The 20,035-nt window shown below is 40.7% G+C and overlaps 2 protein-coding genes across 2 annotated transcripts; one reads left to right on the forward strand and one right to left on the reverse strand.

Moving 5' to 3' along the window:
* Positions 1-2,614: 2,614 nt before the first annotated feature.
* On the reverse strand, positions 2,615-3,530 carry LOC137954899 (secreted RxLR effector protein 161-like). The gene is made up of 2 exons (XM_068801792.1): positions 3,391-3,530; positions 2,615-2,864 (listed from the first exon to the last, which is right to left on the reverse strand). The coding sequence occupies exons 1-2, from the start codon at positions 3,528-3,530 to the stop codon at positions 2,615-2,617; spliced, it is 390 nt and encodes a 129-aa protein (XP_068657893.1).
* Positions 3,531-4,693: 1,163 nt separating this feature from the next.
* Positions 4,694-8,177, forward strand: LOC137956527 (elongation factor 2-like). The gene has a single exon (XM_068804062.1). The coding sequence runs from the start codon at positions 6,876-6,878 to the stop codon at positions 7,713-7,715; it is 840 nt and encodes a 279-aa protein (XP_068660163.1). The 5' UTR covers positions 4,694-6,875; the 3' UTR covers positions 7,716-8,177.
* The last annotated feature ends 11,858 nt before the right edge of the window (positions 8,178-20,035 follow it).

A 20,035-nucleotide genomic window follows, 5' to 3' on the forward strand; every position in this document is an offset into this window, starting at 1 on the left:
TGAAGTTGCACACAACTTTATTTTCTTGATCGTAACGGTTTTCATCAACATATCAACCAGATTCTGACTCCCATGAATCTTCTCAAGTGTTAAGACTCCATCCTTCAGAGCCGTTCTAATGAAGTCATAATGCACCTGTATGTACTTTGTTCTGGCATGATAAACATCATTCTTTGCTAAATGAATAGCACTCTGATTATCACAATACAACACATTCCTCCCATGATTGAGATCTAATTCTTCCCAGAAAGACTACAGCCATACCATCTCTTTGTTGGTTTCGGTCACGATGACATATTCTGCCTCAGTGGTGGAAAAAGCAACTATCTTCTGCAACCTAGAGTAACTAATTGCTATACCATCCAATGTCAATACATATTCAACAGTACTCTTCCTGCCATCAATGTGTCCAGCCATGTTAGCATCTACATAACCATGTAATCCCAAGTCTCACTTTTTGAAACATAAGGCTAAGTCAATTCTGCCTCTCAAATACCTGAGAATCCACTTCACTGCTTCCCAATGTTGTTTACCCGGATTACTCATATATCTGCTCACAACTCCCACTGCATTAGCTATGTTTGGTCTAGTGCACACCATGGCATACATGAGTCTACAAATAGTAGAAGCATAAAGCACATTGGCCATGTTGGCTCGCTCTTGCTCTGTAGAAGGTGACTGCTCCTTAGAAAGCATAAAGTGACTAACCAAAGGAGTACTCACTAGTCTTGCATCATTCATGTTGAATCTACTTAGCACCTTCTTCACATATTCTTCTTGTTACAGTTTCATGACATCAATGTCTCTAGTAATCCTCATCCCAAGAATTTGTTTCGCAGCACCAAAATCCTTCATTGAAAACTTCTTGGACAACTCCCTTTTCAACTTATTTATTTCCTATTTGAAAGCACCTACTATCAACATGTCATAAACAAATAGTAGTAGAATTATATAGAAGTCATCAAGCTTCTTCACATAACAACAATGATTTGCCTAGCACCTTAAGAATCCATTACTACTCATAAAGGTCTAAAACTTCTTATACCACTATCTTGGAGCTTTTTAAGACCATACAAGCTCTTTTGAAGTTTGCACACCATTTTCTTCTTTCCTTGTGCTTTGAAACCCTATGGCTTCTTCATGTAAATTTCTTCCTCCAAATCACCATGAAGAAAAGTTATCTTTACATCCAACTGATCTAAGTACAAGTCTTCATTTGCTACTAGTTCAAGCACTGTTCGAATAGTAGTCAATTTCACTACTGGAGAGAAAATCTCAGTGTAGTCAATGCCTTCTTTTGGTTCAAAAGCCTTTTACCACCATTCTTGCCTTGTATTGCTTGTTGTCATCATGTTCGTCTTTTATTCGGTACACCCATTTATTCTGCAAGGCCTTCTTCCCTTGGTAACTCGGTCAAATACCATGTTTGATTGGAAAACAGTGAATCCATCTCGTCCTTCATGGCCAACTCCCACTTGGTTGATTCATCAACTTGCACAGCTTCCTCATAACTCTCTGGTTCACCTTTACCAGTCAATAAAATATAATTCAGTGCTGGGGAGTACATCTATGGTGGTCTGCTAGTTCTGGCAGATCTCTTGAGTTCAGTCATAGGAATGTTTTGATTTACTTCTGGGGGTATATTTTCCTGGTCTTCCTGAGCAATATTCTCCATCTCAATAATTGGAAGATCTTTTAACTAAATCACTTCAGGCTTCTTAGCTACATTGCTTGTGCTCTTAGAATCTGTTCTCAACCTATCTTTATACAAGACACCTTCATTGAAGATCTTGTCCTCCCAATAACCTTTCGACTTTGGTCATCCCTGAAGCAAGAACTAAACTTGATACCACCATAGCCAATGAAGAAGCATAATTTAAATTTATCATCAAGTTTACTTCTAACAACAAAATCAATATGAATATAAGCAACAAAACCAAACACTTTCAAGAAAGAAAGGTCTACCTCTTTGTCGCTCCAAACCTCTTCTGGTATTTTGCAATCCAATGGTTTTGAGATACCTCTATTGATCAAATAGGCAACAGTACTAATGGCCTCAGAGCATAACATCTTTGGCAATCCTGCATGCAATCTCATACTCCTTGTTCAAAGTCCTATTCATCCTCTCTGCCACATAATTTTGTTGAGGTTTTCCAAGAATGGTCGTCCTCATCTTGATTCCATTATCGGGATAGTATCACTTGAAATTATCATCTACGTATTCTCCCCAATTATCTGACTACAAGCACTTAACCTTCAAATCTATCTCATTCTCAGCCATTGTTCTCCATCTGTTGAATGTATCAAAGACTTCAAATTTCTTTTTCAAAAAATAAACCCATACCTTTCTGCTTGCATCATCAATAAATGTCACATAGTAGTTAGAACCACCAAGGGAAGTAACAGTTGAAGGCTCCCACACATCTGTGTGAACTAACTCCAATTTTGTTGTCTTTTGTTCCTTTCCAACCTTAGAAAATCTAACCCTTTTCTGCTTGCCAAAAAAACAGCCTTCACACAAACTATTATTTACTATTTTTAACCCTAGTAGCTTCACTTTGGACTGAAGGACTTTCATTCCCTTCTAACTCATGTGACTGAACCTATAGTGCTACTAGTAAGAATCAGTAACAACATTAACAACTACAACCGTGTCTCTGCAACTGGAAGTGATGTAAAGAGTTCTAGTTTTAACTCCTCGTGCAACTACCATAGCTCCCTTAGTTACTTGCGAAGCAGCACCATTAAAAGTCACAATATGACCTTCATCATCAAGCTGCCTTACTGAGATCAGATTACGCATAAGTTTTGGCACATGCCTCACCTTGTGAATTTTCCACACTGACCCATTTGACATTTTCAAACTGACATTACCAATACCGATAATATCCAAAGGTTCTCCATCAGCAACCAACTCAGCGTAACACAACTTCAATTTCTCGATCATAACAGTCTTTGTCAACATATTGGCCAAATTCTGACTTCCTTGAATCTTCTCAAGTGCTAAGACTCTATCCTTCAGATCTGATATGATGAAGTGATAATTCACCTGTATGTGTTTTGTTCAGGCATGATAAACATGATTTTTTGCTAAATGTATAGCACTCTAACAGTCACAATATAACATATTCTTCCCAAAAAGATTGCAGCCATACCATCTCTTTGTTGGCTTCGATCATGATGACGTATTCTGCCTCAGTGCTAGAAAGAGCAACTATCTTCTGTAACTTAGAGACCCAACTAACTACTGTACCACCCAATGTGTATACATATCCAGTGGTACTCTTCCTGCCATCAATGTCTCCAACCATTTTAGCATCTACATAACCCTATAATCCCAAGTCTGACTTTTTGAAACATAAGGTTGAGTCTTTAGTGCCTTTCAAATACCTAAGAACCCACTTCACTGCTTCCAAATGTTGATTACCCAGATAGCTCACAACTCCCACTACATGAGCTATGTCTTGTCGAGTACACACCATGGCATACATGAGACTGCCAATAGCAGAAGCATTAGGCACATTGGCCATGTTGGCTCGCTCCTTTTTTGTAGAAGGTGACTACTCCTTAAATTGCCTGAAGTGACTAGCTAAAGGAATACTCACTAGTTTTGCATCATTCATGTTGAACCTGCTTAGCATCTTCTTCACATATTCTTCTTGTGATAGTTTCAAGACATCAATGTGTTACGCACGTAATAACATTATTATTTTAATTATTTTTCTTTAATTTAATTTTTTTATTTCAGTTTTAGGCCACATAGGTATTTTTGGAATATTTCATTTTTAGGGGTATTTTTGTAATATTTTATCTTAAACCTTGTAAGGGTGAACCCTATTTAAGGGGTAAGAGTAATGAGAAAGACAAGCATTGATTTTAGGCTAAACAGGGTTTTGAGTTCTCCTCAACGAGCTCAGGGGTGTGCGTTCTCCTTAATGAACCTAGGGTTTTCAAGCTTCCCTTTGGCTTGATTTTCCTCTTCCTCCTCCCTACGAATCCACATGTCAGATCCGAGACCATAACAACTGGTATCAGAGCAGGAACACAATGAGCCATTCCCTAGAAGAATGGATTGCCATGTGCAGAGAATTATCCCTAGAAGAATGGATGGCTATGCGCAGAGAATTGGCAGAAGAACATGAACGGAGTATTCATAATAAAGTGGAAAGAATACATGAATGGCGTGAAACTTCCATTAAAAAAATTTGTGCAAGGAAACAACTGGTTGTCGCAGAAAAGGTCAAACGACCTCAAATCTCCAAGCAAGAAATAAGCACTAAAAGAGAGGCAGTTGATCGTGACGCTGTCTCGGATGGGCAGGAGAAGCAAGAAATCAGAGAGCCCTCTGTATCTCCAGCGGCGGCGACATCCAAAAAATAGGGATTCAGAAATTCCAAAATCAAAAGGGTATTCAGCACACCCTTCATCGGAAAATCCAGAATGGGGTTCGACATCAAACCCATTCCCATTCGACGCCATACGTCTTTCCGAACAGAAGATTCATGGAAATCCAAATCCGAACAGTTGGGACCAAGCTTTGGGGAAATCAGAAGGGTTTTCTGCCACAACATCGTTGGAACTAAATGATTTGGGTGCCACCTCTAATCCGAAATTGGGGACAATGGCAATCTCCAAATAGGAATGTCATGCGTAAAATTCCCGAGCAAGAAAAGAGGGCCCAGAAATTCCAAAATCACACCAAAGAGGGGTCACGACAAGCAACACTCGATTCCGGATAGGAGAAGGAAATTTTTTTGACGACTGTTCCGACTAGAAAATGTTTTTGAGAGCCCTCTATCCCGGAAAATCTCCAAGCGTCGAAGCCCCAAAGGGCTGCGGTCCTCCACCAGAGAAGGAGGAGACTTCGGCGGCTCCGTCAGACAAATTTTTGCTCAATCTTGCCCTCGGCAACCTAGTGGAAACAAAATTTCAACGCCTTTGGGGGTAAGTTTATGAACCGCCATCGAATTTTATGTCAAATCGGTTGTTCCATGGGGTTGATGGGGCTCTGAAGGCTTAAACAGCAACAACGTTGCTCGAAAAGTGGAGACGGAGCTTCTCTGTTCTGTGAAGCAGAGAACCAGTACCCAATTGCTGGGATTCAGGCTTGGGTGTTTGAATTTCAAGGTGAAATTTTTCTGAGCATGCCGGTATCCATAGAAAAAGTTTTATGGGGACTGGGGAGAATTTTTTTGGGGGGGCTTTGTTTTTCTGTTGATGAGCATAGTCCCTGTGTATATGTCCATTGTCAAATTGGATATTGGGGGCTTAATTTTTTGGGTCCCATGTCTGTAGTAATGAGAGACAGAGATGGGAAATTCCAATGTTTTGGATTGGTTAATTTTGAGAATGCAGCAGATGCTGCTCTTGCCATTGAGGGGCTTCATGACAAAAAAAAAATTGATGACAAGGAGTGGTATTTTGGGAAGGCTTTGAAGAAATCATAAAGTGAGATGGGATTGAAGGGACGGTTTGAGCAAATTTATAAGGTGATTGTAGACCAGTACCAAGGGGTGAACCTGTACTTGAAGAACCTGGTTGATAGCATCGATGATGAGAAGCTGAACCAATTGTTTTCTGAGTTTGGTCTACTTACTTCATGCAAGGTTTTTGTAGGGAACTTGATAAATGTGTTGAGTGGTATATATGCTACCATAACAGGTAGTTCTAAGGGCCCTACTGTAATAGGATATTCACATGATAGTAAGTTAAATTTGTCATTTCTTGGTTCTGCAAAGTATGGAGATAGATTTCTTGGTTCTGCACAGAAGGTTATTGCTAGTGGGGGAATGGTTAATGTGAACCTTGACAGGATAGAAGCAGTGCCCCACCCAGATGACCGGGTGGAGTATGAGTTGTGGACCAATAGCAATTATGAACGTGGGCATAAGAGTGACATGCTGATGCAATTTGTGAAGGATTTCAAGGGTACAGCATAGTTACTTGAACAAGTCAGATACAGCAAGTTCACACCTCACTACATACCTTGGTACTGTCCTCAGGCATTCACAATTAGCAAGCAATGCAAATCTCAGAGTATTAATCATAGGAGATATTGTGCACCTGATCCTGTACAATGTTTTAGTCAAGGATATGAAGGGAAAGATGTGGTTATTGCCAAATTGAGACAGTTATGTGTTTTAAAGGGTGGCACGTTTGATTCTCAAAGGGCAAGATTCACAAGATTTGCTCTTTCTACTGCAATGCCAATTTTTGAAACAATTAATTTTCTGAAGTCTGGTAAATTCCAGCCAATAGATTTTGATGCAATTATCTATAGAAGGAGGAGGGCAATGTATTATCCAGGTATAAATCAGCCTAAAGATGATGGTGAAAAGATTTCCTCATACCCTGATTATGCTTCCCATATTGATTACCGTTGGGGCTATGATGGTTTGAAGAAATCTATTTACTAGTTCATGTGTACACAAGATAGCATACTGGATAAATTCTGAGACACTTCACACGCCATTGAGGAAGATGCAAATTCAAATACCAGTCATTGTATTTCATACTTATTTAAAAAATCTCCTACGACAAAGAGAGTGGATGACTTAATGTATGATTTTTTTGTGGCCGGGTTGCACAGTAGGACGAAATGTCCATTGGTTGCTGCTATTACAGTGCAGAAATGGGCTCCACTAGATAGTCAGGTTGGAGCTACTTCAGAGATGATAAGAAAATTGGAAGAGGACGGGTAGTGGTTTGATGAAATACCTGGCAGACAGGGGGAATACTATCATTTATTGATTAGAAATTTGGGTTTTCTGGAATTGGTGCAAATTATGAATGGCACTGCTGTTGAGAGGTTTTGTGTGCGTAACAATGGGGCTAAAGTTGTGGTTGAAGGGGTTGGTGATCATGGTTAGGAGTACATGACGGATGGTACTGTAGCAGTACTTGGGAAACCTATAAGCAACTGTGCTCTGGATGGTCCATTTATCCTTTATGTTTCTAAGATGATTCCTGCCTCTGATAAAGGTCATTTTTTTGCGTTTGGACGTCCCTTTGCTGGTAAGGTCTGCACTGGTATGAAGGTCAGAATTATGGGCCCAAATTATGCACCGGGCCAGCAGAATGATTTATATGTGAAAAACGTCCAGAGAACTGTCATTTGGATGGGGACAGAGCAGGAGTCTGCTGAAGTTGTTCCTTATGGAAAAACAGAGTCTTTGGTTGGATTGGATCAGTTCATTACTGCTACTTTGATTGGTGAGAAAGAAGTAGTTGCTCACCCATTTCGATCCATGAAGTTTTCTGTGTCCCCAGTTGTGCGTGTTGCTGTCCAATGCAGAGTTGCTTCAGATCTTCCCAAGCTTGTTGAAGGTTTGAAACGGTCGGCCAAGTCAGATCATATGGTTGTTTGTGCAATTGCAGAGAGTGGTGTAAATATTGTAGCAGGAGCTGGAGACCTCCATCTTGATATCTGCCTTAAGGATTTGCAAGATTACTTCGTGGGTGGACCTGAAATCATTGTTTCTCCTCTAGTAGTTTCATTCTGTGAGACTGTAATACGCAAGTCTCCTTACAAACACAATCGGCTTTATATGGATGCTAGGCCAATGGAGTTTTACACTCTTCCTTTGGATCCAAATATTGGACAAATGCTTTTCATGGGATGTATTTTCCAGTGCCTTGATCCTGCATTGACAATTGTTGCTGCCATGCTGGAAAATTGTAGGCAGTGCCACCTGGCCAATGGGGGGCCACCGTGAAGGGTTGTTTCACACTAGTCCAAGACTGATGCAGGGCAGCAAGGCTATTGGGGGAGATGTGGTGACGTTCGACACACATCCCTCCCTGCGACCTTGAGGACACACTAGGAAACAAAAAAAATTTGCTACTCAGGTGGAATACTCAAGTTTTGACCGTCCAAAGGGAGGACACAGCTCTGTGGATGCTACTTGAGAACAGGTGGAGACATCGGCGTACAGACCCAACCTTCGATCTTGAGGACAAACACTTTCTCCCAGGGGGTGTAATGTTATGCACGCAATAACATTATTATTTTAATTTTTTTCTTTAATTTACTTTATTTTATTTCAGTTTTAGGCCACAGGGTATTTTTTGAATATTTCATTTATAGGGGTATTTTTGTAATATTTTATCTTAAACCCTGTAAGGGTGAACCCTATTTAAGAAGTAAGAGTAATGAGAAAGACAAGTATTAATTTTAGGTTAAACAGGTTTTGAGCTCTCCTCAACGATCATTAACGAACCTAGGGTTTTCAAGCTTCCCTTTGGCTTGATCTTCGTCTTCCTCTTCCTCCTCCCTACGAATCCACGTGTTAGATCTGGGACCATAACATAATGTCCCTAGTAATTCTCATCCTAAGGATTTTTTTTGTGACACCCAAATCCTTCATTGCAAACTTCTTAGACAACTCCCTTTTCAATTTATCTATTTCCCTTTTGCAAACACCTACTATCAACATGTCTTCAGCATATACATGTAGGTATCATCAAGCTTCTTCACATAACAAAAATGATCCACCTGGCACCTCAAGAAACCATTAATACTCATAAAGGTGTCAAACTTCTTATACCATTGTCTTGGAGCTTGTTTAAGACCATGAAAACTCTTTTGAAGTTTGCACACCATTTTCTCCTTTCCTTGTGCTTTGAAACCCTGTGGTTTCATCATGTAAATATCTTCCTCCAAATCACCATGAAGAAAGGTTGCCTTTACATCCAACTGCTCTAATGCAAGTCTTCATTTGCCACTAGTCCGAGCACTGTTCGAATAGTAGTCAATTTCATTACTAGAGAGAAAATCTCAATGTAGCCAATGTCATTTTTTTTGTTGAAAACCCTTTACCACCAGTCTTGCCTTGTACTGCTTGCTAACATTATGTTCATCTTTTATTTGGTACACCCATTTATTCTGCAAGGCCTTCTTCCCTTTTGGTAACTCAATCAACTGACATGTCTTATTTGATAACAGTGAATCCATCTCGTCCTTTATGGCCACTCCCACTTGGTTGATTCATCGACTTGCACAAATTTCTCATAACTCTCTGGTTCACCTTTATCAGTCAATAACATATAATTTAGTGCAGGGGAGTACCTTTGTGGTGGTCTGCTAGTTCTGGTAAATCTTCTGAGTTCAGTCACGGGAATGTTCTGATTTACTTATAGGGATATGTTCTCTTGGTCTTCTTGAGCAATATTCTTCATCTCAATAGTTGGAAGAACTCTCAACTCAATCACTTCAAACTTCTTGGTTTCATCACTTGAGCTCTTAGACTCTTGTTATGGACTCCATAACATCACGAGTTATCCATAGGCATAGGAATTAAATTATGTCAATTTACTTTTCATGTAATTTCAATTCGATTTGGTTTACTTTATTTGGTTTGGTTTAACGTGGGTTGGTTCAGTGTAATGTGGTGTGAACCACTTGTCCTAATGGGTCATCTTTGTATTTTCGTCCTCAACCCTATTTAGGGGGACGTGAAGGAAAAGAGAGGCAAGTATTGAGAAAATTATATTTTATAGGTCTGATTCTCCCTCAGAGGTCAAGGTCGGATTCTCCCTTTGAGGTCCAAGGTTGAGCTTCCTCCAAAGCTCCTTCATTCTAAATTGAGTTCCACCATTACTCGTTCAAGAAACAAGGTTTCTCTTCCAACGTCAAGATCATCCATGGAGGGAAGAGAGGAAAGAAGGGTGACTCGATCCATGGCAAGGGAAGAACCTAACATCTTGGTATCAGACAGGTCCACCCTTGGGGATTCCTCTTCCCCTGACGATTTGAGACAGTTAGTGGAAGATAATAGGCAAAGGACAGATAACCAGGCTCATGCCCTGGAAGAGGTGCGTCAAACAACCTCTGATTTGCGTGAGGCAATAAAATCAATGGATGCTGCCATCCAAGCTCTCCTTTGGGGACAAGAGGACCATGATACACGAGCCCAACCTCCAGCTGCCTACTCTCCACCGGCCGAACACCATCCATTCCACCCACCACCTCCCCCACAACCACCAATGCGTCAACACCATTCCCATCTGGGGCCTGCCGTTCAAGGACCAAACACTGTGCCCAGGTATTTAAAACTTGACTTTCCTACGTATGATGGGTCTAAGGACCCTTTGATTTGGTTAGCCAAGTGTGATCAGTTCTTTTACCATCAAAAAACACCTGCAGATGAGAAAGTGTGTTTGGCCGCCTACCACATGCGTGATGAAGCGCTTCTATGGTACCACCAATTTCGAAATGACCAAGTGGTTCAGGATTGGGCAACTTTTAGACAGTCTTGCATGATGAGATTTGGTCCTCCTGCTAGTTGCAATCCATTGGGCGAATTAATCAATTACAAACAAACTGGAACACTAGAGGTGTACCAAAAAACCTTCTAGGAAAGGTTAGCCCGAGCAAACCAGTTTGTTAGCCACACACAGTATGTTCATATTTTTACTGCTAGTTTGACAAAAGCTCTGTGTTTAGAAGTTGAATTACATGCTCCTATAGATTTAGACCACGCTATGAATTTAGCCAGAGCAATTGATCACAAGCAGCGTGTTCTAAAGGAGTCACTGGTCAGAAAACCAGCTTGGCTAGGACGGCACAATGCCTCTGCACCAAACCATTCCTATGGACCTCCAGGATTTAGAGACAGTGCAGCCCCACGCCCAGACATCTCTAATTCAGCTCCACCTGCTCCTTACTTCAAAAAACTTACTAGACAGGAAATGGAGCAGAGAAAGGCCAAGGGCCTCTGTTTTAATTGTGATGAACAGTATGTTTTCAGTCACCACTGCAAACGATTATTCAGTATATGTCTGTGGGAGGATGGAGACGAAATACCACAAGAGGAAGAAATTGTGGAAACTCACCACGAAGATCCAGAGATTTCCCTTCATGCTATGACTGGTCTACGCAGTGCAAGCACAATGTAGGTTAAAGCCCAATTACATCATTTATAATTACTGGCTTTAGTTGACTCGGGTAGTACACATAATTTCATCAGTCAGCAGGCGGCAGAACAACTTGGGTTAGTAGTATAGCAACAGAATGATCTTTCTGTATCAGTAGCCAATGGGGCTAAAATTACTAGTGTAGGCATATCACCAGCCACACACTTTGATACTTGACTTTTCTGTCGAGTATAAATCGGGAAGTTTGAATGTAGGGGCTGATGCCTTATCTCGTCGGGACGTTCTAGAGCCGCAATTAAACGCCATCAGTCAGCCCAGAGCTCTCTTGTTGGATTCTATACAGGAAGAGGCACAACAGTACCTAGATATTATCTCCTTATGCAAGGATATCCAGCAGGGCACAACGACACCACATTGGACGGTTCAGGACAATCTCGTCCTCTACAAAAACAGAATTTTTCTACACCACACATCCCCTCTGATTAACAACATTTTGGCCTCCTTCCATCACAGTACACATGAGGGCCGACAGAAAACATATTTTCGAATCAGTAGGGAATTTTATTGGAGGGGCATGAAGCACAGTATAGCTGATTATGTGGCGGGTTGTCAGACTTGTCAACGGAATAAAGCAGAAACATTAAGTCCAGCGGGATTGCTCCAACCACTTCAGCTTCCGTCACAGGTCTGGTCTGATATTTCTATGGACTTCATAGATGGACTTCCCTCTTCGTCAGGTAAATCTGTTATCCTGGTAGTGGTGAATCATTTCTCTAAATATGGGCATTTCATTCCTCTGGCACATCCTTACACTGCAACGCAGGTAGCTCAAATTTTTATGGATAACATTGTACGATTACATGGGATGCCTAATTCAATTACCAGTGATAGGGATGCAATCTTTACAAGTACATTCTGGAAAGAACTCTTCAAGTTACAAGGCACAACGTTAGCCTTTTCTTCAGCCTACCATCCACAGACTGATGGTCAGACAGAGGTCGTCAATAGAACCATTGAAATGTATCTCCGCTGTTTCATGGGGGACTCACCTAAGAGGTGGGTTAAGTGGCTCGCGTGGGCTGAGTTCTGTTACAACACCTCCTACCACAGTGCTCTCGGCACAACCCCATTCAAGGTGGTATATGGTAGAGAACCTCCCCGTCTTTTAGCCTATGAACCAGGGGCCTCGAAAGTCACAACTTTGGACCAAGCATTGGCTGAAAGAGACACTTTCATCACAGAGGTGTGCACTCATCTACAGAATGCACAAAATTCTATGAAACAATATTATGACAAGAAGCACCGGGAAGTCTTCTTTTCTCCTGGAGATTATGTTTGGTTGCGTCTCCAACACTGCAGGCAACTGTCATTGATAGCCTACAAACGTCACAAGCTCTCTCCAAAATATTATGGTCCTTTTCAGGTGATGGACCGCATTGGGACAGTGGCCTACAGATAGCAACTTCCGCCAGAGGCCAGAATTCACAACGTCTTCCATGTCTCACAATTAAAGGCCTTCCATGGTGATTCGCCCATGATGCACACCCCGCTGCCACCACTCCATAAGGGACGTGTACTTTCTACCCCAGCACAGGTATTACAAACTCGTCGTATTCACGGTGATTGGGAGATCTTAGTGCAATGGGCTGATGCTGACCCCAGTGACATGACATGGGAGCCATTAGCGGCGTTTCACACCCTCTACCTATACTTTGAGCTTGAGGACAAGCTCTTTCTCCAAGGGGGGGTGATGTTATGGACTCCATAGCATCACGAGTTATCCATAGGCATAGGAATTAAATTATGTCAATTTACTTTTCATGTAATTTCAATTCGGTTTGGTTTACTTTATTTGGTTTGGTTTAATGTGGGTTGGTTCAGTGTAATGTGGCGTGAACCACTTGACTTAATGGGTCATCTTTGTATTTTCATCCTCAGCCCTATTTAGGGAGACGTGAAGGAAAAGAGAGGCAAGTATTGAGAAAATTATATTTTACAGGTTTGATTCTCCCTCAGAGGTCAAGGTCAGATTCTCCCTTTGAGGTCCAAGGTTGAGCTTCCTCCAAAGCTCCTTCATTCTAAATTGAGTTCCACCATTACTCGTTCAAGAAACAAGGTTTCTCTTCCAACGTCAAGATCATCCATGGAGGGAAGAGAGGAAAGAAGGGTGACTCGATCCATGGCAAGGGAAGAACCTAACAACTCTGTTATCAATATGTCTTTATACAAGGCACCTTCATTGAATATCATGTCCTTGCCCTTGATAACCTTACGACTTTGGTCATCCCAAAAGTGATAACAAAACTTGGTACCACCATAGCCAATAAAGAAACATATCTTAGATTTAGCATCAAATTTATTTCTAGAAACATAATCAATATGAATATAAGAAACACAACCAAACACTTTCAAGAAATAAAGGTTTACCTCTTTTGCTGCTCTAGACCTCTTTTGGTATTTTGCAATCCAATGCTGTTGAGAGACCTCTGTTTATAAAATAGGCAGCGGTGATAATAGCCTCATACCAGAATATCTTCAGCAATTCCGCATATAATCTCATGCTCCTAGCACACTCGTTGAAAGTTTTGTTTATCCTCTCAGCCACACCATGTTAAGTTGTGGAACCTAATTAACACCCTACATTGAGTTGGTCGTGGTCAAGTAGTCGGCCCCCCTCGTGGGGGTGGACCCTCCGCCTTGTCCAAGATATATTAATTGTTGTTTCATTAAGATCAATTTTGGAATTTTACTCTTGCATCACGGTTGCCCTAATTTTTTTTTTATAATTAAGGGGCACTGCTATTAAGGTTTTGTCACTTTATCTGAGGAGCATCTCAAGTTGCAGCCCAAGAGGTTAGAGAGAAACACCTATAAGTGTGAGATTTCTCTTGTAAACTATTTCATCTTCATAGTGGATTATTGCAGTGATGGAAGATAAGACGTAGTCTCACCTTGAGGCAAACCTGTATAAATCTTGTTGTGCTTTTTCATGCTTATTTTTTCCCTTCTTTTGCATTTATTAATATTGATCTCATTAGTTTGGAATTAGGTGTCTAATTCCTAACAAGTAGTATCAGAGCTTCCATGGGGCTTGGAAGGGGGAGCGAGGAGCTCCCCTCCTGTGGGTTAAGGGGACAGAGCCCTCAAAAGGTCAACAATATATTGACTGCTATTTCATTAAAGGGTTGAGGATTTAACACTTGTAATCCAATTGCCCTAATTTTTTCTTTATATTTGGTGGTGCCATTGTAAGATTTTTTTCACCTGGAGTATTATCATTGGAGCAGCAGCATCTATTGCAACCAAAGAGGTTAGAGAAGCGATTTCTCTTGAAAACAATTTCATCATTATAGTGGAATTGTAGTGGCAAAAGACAAGACATAGTCTGTTATGCACGCAATAACATTATTAAGAGTCTAATTAAAATTTTTTCATTCATTTACTTTATTTTATTTTAGTTAAAAAATTAATAGGTCATAGGGGCATTTTTGTAATATTTTATCTTGAACCTTGTAAGGGTGAACCCTATTTAAGGGGTAAGAGTAATGAGAAAAGACAAGCATTGATTTAGCATAAACAAGGATTTTGAGTTCTCCTCAATCAGCTTAGGGGTGTGCATTTTCCTCAAAGAACCTTGGGTTTTCAAGCTTCCCTTCGGCTTGATTTTTGTCTTTCTTTTCTTCCTCCCTACGAATCATCGTGTCAGATCTAGGACCATAACAACTGGTATCAGAGTTATACCTCTATAACCAGTGTCTCTAGAGTGGGCCACCAAGGACATCGACTCATAACGGTGGGAGTATTGTTATAATCCTTGGGTTAAGTACTTGGCTTTTCGCTACCTACCAGGCCGGTCTTTTGGGTAGTATTGGCTAGGTGCTTAACATTTGGTATTAGAGTGGGAACACAATGAGCGATTCTTCATCCCAAGGAAAATGGATTGTCGTGATCGATATATTGGAAGAAATACGTGCAGGACTATAGTATGGGAAGAAGCCTTGCAGGATGGAATGCGTAAAACTTCCATTAAAATTTTTGCAATTGAGAAGCATCTCACTGCTGCAGAAAAGGTCAAACGACCTAAACTCGCTCGAGACGCCGTCTCGGACAGGCAAAAAGAAGGGCTAGAAAATTTGACAATCTCCGAGCAGGCCAAGCCATTGAAACAGTCCCAAGCCCCTGGAAATTCAAAATCGGAGGCTTATACTGCAAACACCTCATCGGTAAGGGCAGATTTGCTTTCAACTTCAAAAAAATCCTTCTCACGGGACGCAAAACGTCTCCCAGAACAAGAGACGCAAAAAATCTGAGAGCCCACTGTCTCGGAAAATCTACAAATGGAGAGGCCCCAAAGGGGTGTTGTTCACCGTCAGAAAAGGTGCAAATTTTTCGGAAAAAGGTCTGGTGGGTTGTGGCTTCTGGACTCTCCCTCTCAATCTCACTCTCAGCAGCCCAACGGGGTACCAACTTCAACGCATTTTGGGGTAATTTTCTAAAACACCCTCAATTGGTATGTCTAAAAGATTCTTCCATGGGGGTGAAGGGACTCCAAGGGGTTGAGTAGTAGTGATGCTGCTCAAATTTTTGGCCTGGTGCTTTTCTGTTCCGTGAAGCAGAGAAACAGTCCATTTTTTACGGAATTCGAATTGTAGTGTCTGAACTGATAAAAAAAAAATTGGGAATTCCAGGAATGATAAAAAAATTTATTGGGGTGATTTGTTTTTTTGTTGATGCGAACAGGACATGTGCGTTATTTCTTGGTCAAATTGACAACGTTGTGCTCAATTTTTTGGGTCTCATGTATGCTGCTCGGGCCCGGTTCGGTGGGAGTTCTGAATATGAGAAGGTAGCCAACATGGAAAAAACAGGAGATAATAAATTTTTGGGTGTGCTGGGAATGATTTGTTGATGAATTATATCACTTTTTATGGGACGCATTCTATTGTTGTGGATGAACATAACAATAGTGTGTCTGTTTATGGTCATTTTTCCAGCAATAACAGTCAATTTCAGAACGTTATGTTAAATTTTTTGGATGATATGTATGCTGCTCGACCACTGTTTGTCAAAATTCTTCAACCAAGTGTGAGTTATGGAAATGAAAATTTTTTGGGTATTCCGGGAATGGTCGAGATAATTCTATGGGAGATGAATGATTTTTCTATGGGTGGGTTGAATAGTAGGATGAATTGTCCACTGGCTGCTGCTATTATAGAGTAGAAATGGGCTCCAGCAGATAGACGGGTTGGAGCTAATCCAGAGGAGATAAGAAATTTGGAAGATGACGGACCGTTCTATGATGAAATGCCTAGCAGACAAGGGGAGTACTACAATTCTCTGCTTAGCAGTTTGGGTTTTGTGGAAATGGCGGAAAATATGATGGGAGGGATGATTTTAATTACTGTTGTGGTTGATGGGCTCTATAAAGAAGGATGTCTTAAAGTGGCTTTAGTTCTCTATGAGAGGATGAGAGCCAAGGGTCTCCATCGCAATATAGTTACTTATAATGCAGTGATTAATGGTTTGTGCCATGAGGGATGTCTAGTGCAAGCATTTAAGTTGTTTGATTCATTAGAGAAAATTAATGTTCTTCCCTCTGTTGCTACATATTCAACTTTGATAGATGTTGTATGTAAAGAAGGCCTCCCATAAGATGCAAATGTTGGAGCTTCTGACTTAGATGGAAGCATTCGGGAGAGGAGACAGGAGGAAGCTGCTGGTTTTGCAACACTTGGGTTATTCCACCAATTTTTTTGTGTTGGTGCTATGGCACTACAGAAACTAGTGCTGTCAACAGTGCCACTGCTGAAAACAGTGCTGATAATTCTACGAGTAGTACCATTAGTGACTTATGGAACACAATTATCTGTTGTTGTGGGCACAATAGATACTCCTCTGCAGGATGTGGCTAATTCTGGCTGGAACGAGACAGCAACAAAAATATTTTTTGTTATTACTGCATGTACTATTAGTGGAGCTCTTGAGCTCAAGATTATGCTGATATTTAAAATTGTTGTTGCCATTGCAGTGAAGATAAGGGTACACTAGCAAAAAATACAAAGTGAAAAATATAATGCAGATGAGCACCACCTTGAATATTCTGACTTTGACCAAATGAGACAAGACTTGAATGTGTTTGTGCATGGTGGGAACATTGATGATGCTCGTGGTGTATTTAATGAGTTACCTGCCATTGATCTAGTCTCAAATGCACTCTTATGTGGCAGAGGGGTTGTCTTTGGTAAAGAATATCTTGATACCATTGATTTTGAGAAATTGTTGGCAGATAGGGAAACTCTCAATGATGAAGATTCTCTTGGCCATATTTTGAATGTTATGTTGTGGGAACTGATTTTTATGGTTGTTGACGGGAAAAATATTAAATTCTGGGCGGCGTCTAAATAGAGTATAAGTGTTGCTGCTGTGGCACTGCTACAACCAGTGCTGACAACAATGGCACTGCTGAAAACTGTGCTGATAGTTCTGAGAGTAGAACCAGCAGTGCCTTATGAAGTCCATGATGTTTTCTATTTGGGAGAGGCTCATAGGTTCTTCCACTAAACACAGTGATGTTGTGCCAAGGCCACAATGCTGCCAGACAGCCAAGGACACAGTGCTACTATGGCAGTGCAGAACACAATGTTGCCAGACAGCCACGCAAACCATGATGCAGTAGCAATGCTGAATGAAATAGGTGTTGTTAATTCTGGAAATCTAAATAACTCTTTGGCGGTAATTGCACAGATGCTCCAGAAATTTTTTTGATCTTTAACAGCCTTAGTGTTGGGGTTGGATCGCCATGCATCCTTGGACGACGCTGCCGGTTTTCCAGCCCATGTTAGCATGCGGGTTTGCAAAATGCAAGCATGCTATGCTAGGTTTCCAGAAACTGTGCCAATCAGAACTGTGAAACATCAAGGTTCTTCTAGCCCTCAAGTTGTTACTACTGTTGTTGCCGCTATACAAGCTGGCTTCGATGACATAAGACTTGGCGCTGGATTAGATTCGATGACCACAAATACTATGACGTGGGAAGGCTCAATCCACCCTAAGCTAAAGAATTTCCAGCAAGCTTCAGATTTTCCTCCTCTGGGTATTACTTCTGAATATGTTCCTCATCGAATTGGTGTCACCAGGCAAGATCAAGACCACTCTGCTATTCTCTCCCATAATTGTTGTAGCAACTACTTCAGTGGCTACAAAGATCATTGACACTAAAAATCAGGAGGACAAAAATGTTGTGCTTTCTGTGGATGATGGTTGTTTCATAATGCATTTGTGTCCGACCAGACTAAGCGAAAGATGGTTGTCAAGAAGGATGGCACAATCACTGCTGGTAACTCAAGCCAAGTAGGTGTTGGTGCTGGTGCAATCCTCTTTATGAGAAGTTTAATTGCAGAGCAGAAGGCATTATCATTTCTTGGTGTATTCAGCAATTTTATTGTTGTTGGTGTGGACCCTTCTATAATGGGCATAAATCAACCTGTTGCAATTTCTATTGCGGTGAAGGCGCTGTCTAGGGAAGTAGTTCCTGCATTCCATATCATGGTGCTTTACCGTATTGGGGTGTGCTACAGCAAGTGATGCTGGCAACGTAAAAAAAAAAAATTCGGGTGGAATGCTCCAGTTTTTTTTTCCAAGGGCTGACACAGATACTGCGGATTCTACTTGGGAACAAGTGGAGACGTCGGCACAGGCAAGCATACCCTACCTTCGAGCTTGAGGACAAAAATTTTCTCCCAAGAGGGGTGTAATGTTATGCACATAGTAACATTATTAAGAGTCTAATTAATTTTTTTCTTTAATTTACTTTATTTTATTTCGGTTAAATAATTAATAGGCCACAGGGGTATTTTTGTAATATTTTATCTTGAACCTTATAAGGGTGAACCCTATTTAAGGGGCAAGAGTAATGAGAAAATACAAGCATTCATTTAGTGTAAACAAGGATTTTGAGTTCTCCTCAATGAGCTCAGGGGTGTGCGTTCTCCTCAAAGAACCTAGGGTTGTCAAGTTTCCCTTCGGCTTGATTTTCGTCTTTCTCTTCTTCCTCCCTACGAATCGTCATGTCAGATCCGGGATCATAACAGACCAACAACATGAATGGGTCCTTTGACACTCTTATGGACCCCAACGGCAAATTGTATGTAGAATCCAAAAATGAAGTTGATGTTGGCAAGTTTCAAAGGTTGGTTGGTAAGCTGATTTATTTCATTGTTACTATATCATATATTTCTTTTGCTATAAGTGTTATCATCCAGTTCATGTGTATACCTCAACATTCTCAATTGCAAGGATATTGAGGTATTTGAAGAAGAGTTCAAGGCAAGGATTATTGTATAAGAACCATGAGAATTTTAGAGTTGAAAGATTTGTAGATGCAGATTGGGCAGGTTCCCCTGGTGACAAGAAATCTACCTCTAGTTTTTGTATAATGGTTGATGGTAAGCTAGTGACCCAATGTAGTAAGAAACAAAGTGTCGTAGCTCGATCCAATGCAGAGGCCGAATACAAGTGTTATGGCACGAGCAGTTAGTGAGATACTATGCCTTCAATCTTTACTTACATGACTTAGTTTTCTAGTAGAGACCCACATGCAACTTCGTTGTGACAATCAAGTAGCTCTTCATATTACTAGAAATTCAGTGTTTCATGAGAGGATAAAAGACAATGAGATTGATTGTCATTTTATTCATGAGAAACTCAAGATTAGAGCTCTTACTATGCACTACATTCAATAATCAACTTGCAGACATTTTCACCAAAGCATATTGCAGCAACTACAGTTCAATAGTCATGTTTCATGCTTGGGGTGTTTAATATCTTTGCACCACCAGTTTGAGGGGGAATATTGAGAAAATATGATGTAATTTGGTCATCAAATCAATGTTATGTTATTTTTCTCTCTAAGTGGCCAAGAGGCATTCTAGTAATTTTTATCAAAGACTTATCAATATAAATTAAGGTGAGAGGATCTAACCCTAATTAGAGAACCTAGGAGGAAAGCTTTTTCTCTCAAGCCTTTCAGTTCTCTCTTTGTCCTCACTACTCATCCACTCTCTTTTCCTCTTTCTCTCTTCTTCTCTCATCATCTTCTTCTTCTCCTTCTCTCTTCTCCTCTTACCACTAGCCTCTATAATGGATTAAACCCTATAATCTA

The sequence above is a fragment of the Aristolochia californica genome, unplaced genomic scaffold (genome assembly GCF_029961685.1).
Source record: "Aristolochia californica isolate CCGP_79_NKW_82.1479 unplaced genomic scaffold, dmAriCali1.0.hap1 SCAF_2, whole genome shotgun sequence".
NCBI lineage: Eukaryota > Viridiplantae > Streptophyta > Magnoliopsida > Piperales > Aristolochiaceae > Aristolochia > Aristolochia californica.

Coding starts and splice junctions, on each gene's coding strand:
- LOC137954899 (XM_068801792.1), bottom strand. CDS start 3,530: ATGGCCAATGTGCCTAATGCTTCTGCTATTGGCAGTCTCATGTATGCC. Junction 2,865..3,390: donor GCAGTGAAGTGGGTTCTTAG/GTATTTGAAAGG, acceptor TGGTAATGTCAG/TTTGAAAATGTCAAATGGGT.
- LOC137956527 (XM_068804062.1), top strand. CDS start 6,876: ATGACGGATGGTACTGTAGCAGTACTTGGGAAACCTATAAGCAACTGT.